The 3,516-nt window shown below is 49.2% G+C and overlaps 1 protein-coding gene across 19 annotated transcripts in view; it reads right to left on the bottom strand.

Annotated features, from left to right (window-relative positions):
- The window catches only part of TLE3 (transducin like enhancer of split 3), a 45,542-nt gene that overhangs the window by 24,172 nt on the left and 17,854 nt on the right, over positions 1-3,516 (bottom strand). For 9 of the 19 annotated variants that reach the window (XM_015571984.1, XM_006776072.2, XM_015571987.1 and 6 more), the window contains 2 exons: positions 2,912-2,974; positions 1,280-1,384 (listed from right to left, as the gene is read on the bottom strand). In XM_015571984.1, coding sequence (XP_015427470.1) covers positions 1,280-1,384; positions 2,912-2,974 — 168 coding nt within the window. The remainder of the gene's footprint in view (positions 1-1,279; positions 1,385-2,911; positions 2,975-3,516) is intronic. The other 10 variants (XM_015571988.1, XM_006776077.2, XM_006776080.2 and 7 more) reach the window with 2 other exon arrangements.

Below are 3,516 nucleotides of genomic sequence, written 5' to 3'. Positions count from 1 at the left end.
CCAGAGAGATGAGTTGGCCCACGCCCTCCTTTTACAGATGCAGGAACTGAGGCTGGAGGAAGAAATGAGCCTGCCCGAGGTGACACGGGAAGAGCCAGAGCTAGAACACAGGTCTCCAGGTTTCTGCCCCGAAATGAAAAGCCCAGAGTCACCATCTACCCACCAAGCAGAAAACTCTGGAGCCTGCAGTTCCACTTTGAAATAATGACCTCATTTAAGGAGAAAAAAGAATGAAAACCAGCCAGAACCCCAGAACGTTAGGGCTGAAGGGCCCCTGGCCAACCAGTCCACTGTTTCCCCAATTATTCTGTATCCTTCAGAATAATTCCAGATCTATGGACAAGAACTCTGTGGCGAATACCCTGGAATCTACATTGTTCCAAAGCCCTCTTAGGGACCCTGACCCAGCTGTCTGTGGATGGGAAGCAGTGATCTCACCCACTCCCTGTGTTTTATCACTTTAGGGACAAAAGGTGAACAAGAATACCCCGAGGGTAAGAACCTTGTCCAAAGTCACACTGAAAAGGTGTTTTTTTTTCTCAGATGTTTACCTTAAACATCCTTAGCCTCAACCAAAGCACCAATCAAGAGAAAGATGCTATTTGCAACCAAGAACTAAAGATGCAAGCCAGGTAGGGGCTGGGGAAAGATCTGGCTTCCTCCTTTCACTGAGGGATCAAACAAGAAGTGGGTTCGTAAAGAGCTCTGGGATATTTTTCCCTGTTCCCTTGACCTCGGAGGTCAGGATGACCTGTCTAGGTCCCGCAGCTGGAATTCACAAGGGCACATGAGGAAGGCTCAGCCAGGCAGCTGAGTGCATGGGACAGCAAGGCCCAACCCCAAATTCCACAGCACGCTTCACATCAACAGTACAGCAGAGACAGTTCTGATCCCAGATGGCTAAAGAAAGGCAGACCTTTGCCAGGGAGAGGGGATAGAGCAGACAGGCCCTTGGAAGGCATGAGGAGGAGGTTGGGGGACCCCATCAGTCAGCCTGGTCTTAAACGTGATCTCAGAGCCCATCCCCCTCAATGGTGGGGACACCAAAAGTTGAGGGAGAACAGGGATGATGAGTTTAGAGGTTGATTTGAGACATGTCTTTAATTCAGGGACTTGGGTGGGCAATGAGGGACCCAATGGGGAGAGAGCCCCAAATGGACCCAAGCCTATAAAAAGCTTCAGGAGATGGAGTCCTGGGGCCGCCATTCTTTGAGGCCAGCTGAGATCAAAATCGATCTCTGGTTATGATAAATGAGAGGAATAAAAGGGCTATACACACGGTGAGAGGCAGATTGGGGAGTCCACGTACCCCGATGATGGCATTCAGCTCCGTCATGGTGACCTGCTTGGCACGTTCCACAGCCTGCGCCACCTGCTGCTGGTGCTGGAGGGAACGGAAGGGGTTAACTGCGGCGGCTGGGGCCAGGCGCCCACCCAGCCGCACAGAGGCATAGGCAGAGGAGGTCCTCGACACTGGCAGGGGACACGGGTGGGTCACGGACAGGGCATTTTCACTTTCTTCTTTAGATCTTTTTCAATGAGCATGTATTACTTTTGTAATCAAAACTTCGTATGAATTGTTTTAAATTAAAATATAAATGAACCAAAAGATGGGTATTGGTCAATGGCCCCCCTCCAACAGACATACAAAAAAACTTTTTTCCATGCGTTAGACTACAAGCTGGACACCGGACGGCATTATTGAATGATTATTAATGTTCTAAATGCAGTAACGGTATTGGAGTCACGCAGAAGCCTGTACACATTGTTAGAAGACGCAGTGGGAGCAGTGAGTGGTGAGCTGTCAGGATGTCTGCAGTTTACACTCAAAGGGTTCAGAAGAAATACATATGTATCTAAATATAACCAAATCTGTATCTATCTAAATAGAGAGAAAACAAAAACGTATGTCTACACAGAAAGATAAAGAAAAGCAGCATAATGAACTCAAAAGTAAGCAATGAGTTGACTTTGGGTGATGAAGATGTGTCCATGTTGTGTTCAAAAGCTGCAACAAATGCACCACTCTGGTGGGGGCAGCTAAGGGAAATCTCTGTACTTTCCACTCAGTTCTGCTATGAACCTAAACTGCTGTAAAAAAGAGTCTTTTTTAAAAAAACATTTTTCGGTGTATTCATTCCCTTCAGCCTTGAGGTAGCACCAGCTTTGTATGCGGCTGTCTTCCCTACCAGGCTGCAAACTCTGAGGACATGGCTATATCCTGTTCTTACAAGAAGTCAATCATTTTTGACCCAGGGCTCCAGGAGTGAGCTGAGAAGGGCCCAGGAGGGGCATGGAGGGCAGGGCCTGCCCCAGCCGAAGTGAGCTCTGCCAGACGGAAATGGGCCTCGCAGGCAGCCCATCTGTCCACCCTGTACCAAAGAGCGTCCTTGGAGACGTTTCCACTACCTCAGCACCTTCCTCGGGTGGGGGCCCCTTGCAAAGTGGCTTAGAAGGTGATGTGAGCGATAAGGTGTGCCTTTGGCGAGTGCACTGTTCTGAAGGGTGGGGTCCCCTGTGGGTACTGGTTCCCCTCACAGGGTCTGGGTCTTGACACTGACTGGCCAGGTGTCCTTGCTCCTAGATGGCTCTAGGTGTGGAATTTCAAGCACAGGGAAGCAGAGGCTGAACTAGATACAGCATGGGGGCACAGAGGCACCTGCTGCCCATTGCTACCCCAGTGGCAGGCCAAACCCCCGCCCCCGCCCTGGTCTCAGATAGTGGCAGAGAATTAGTCCCACCAGAAAAAGGAGCACGTTGTTCCTCTGATGTGGCTCCCAGCCCTGAACTGGCTGGAGAAGGCTCTGTAAACCCCAGGTTGTCAACTTCAACTTCAGGGGCTAGAGCTCTGGTGGAACCTCATCAGCCAGTGGCTGCTTTGGAACGACAAGGACACGACAAAAAGTCTTACCTCTTGTGACAGGAAAGGCATGATCTGTGCTAAAATTGTGTTCAGTCTCTTCGCAATCTCTGTCTGCAAAAGAAAAGAGACCTCATGAAGTTCAGGCAAATAAATTGTCGCCAAAATGTCAGACAAGTGGAAGTGCAAACTGCCCCAAACCACAGACCCTCCCACCGGCTCCTCTTTTCCACCCTCAGGAGCCTCTTGGCTAAATCACAGCTTGAAGAAATCTTCCAACTCCCCAACCACTCTGCCTACATTCTGGGGATCTCCAATTTTCTGTTAGAGGTGGTCCAGCTGTTTGGGTCAGAATATAGTTTGTCTCCTTTGGATGAAAGCTCTAATGAAAAACAGAGTAATACAAAACAAGAAAACAACTCCTCTTTTCCACCCTCAGGAGCCTCTTGGCTAAATCACAGCTTGAAGAAATCTTCCAACTCCCCAACCACTCTGCCTACATTCTGGGGATCTCCAATTTTCTGTTAGAGGTGGTCCAGCTGTTTGGGTCAGAATATAGTTTGTCTCCTTTGGATGAAAGCTCTAATGAAAAACAGAGTAATACAAAACAAGAAAACAAGAATGACCACTCCCCAACCCCCCCCCCCCCACACAAC

The sequence above is a fragment of the Myotis davidii genome, unplaced genomic scaffold (genome assembly GCF_000327345.1).
Source record: "Myotis davidii unplaced genomic scaffold, ASM32734v1 scaffold1069, whole genome shotgun sequence".
NCBI classification, from domain to species: Eukaryota; Metazoa; Chordata; class Mammalia; order Chiroptera; family Vespertilionidae; genus Myotis; species Myotis davidii.
Note: the sequence above shows the minus strand (reverse complement) of the source record. Positions and strands in the feature narration are given on the sequence as shown.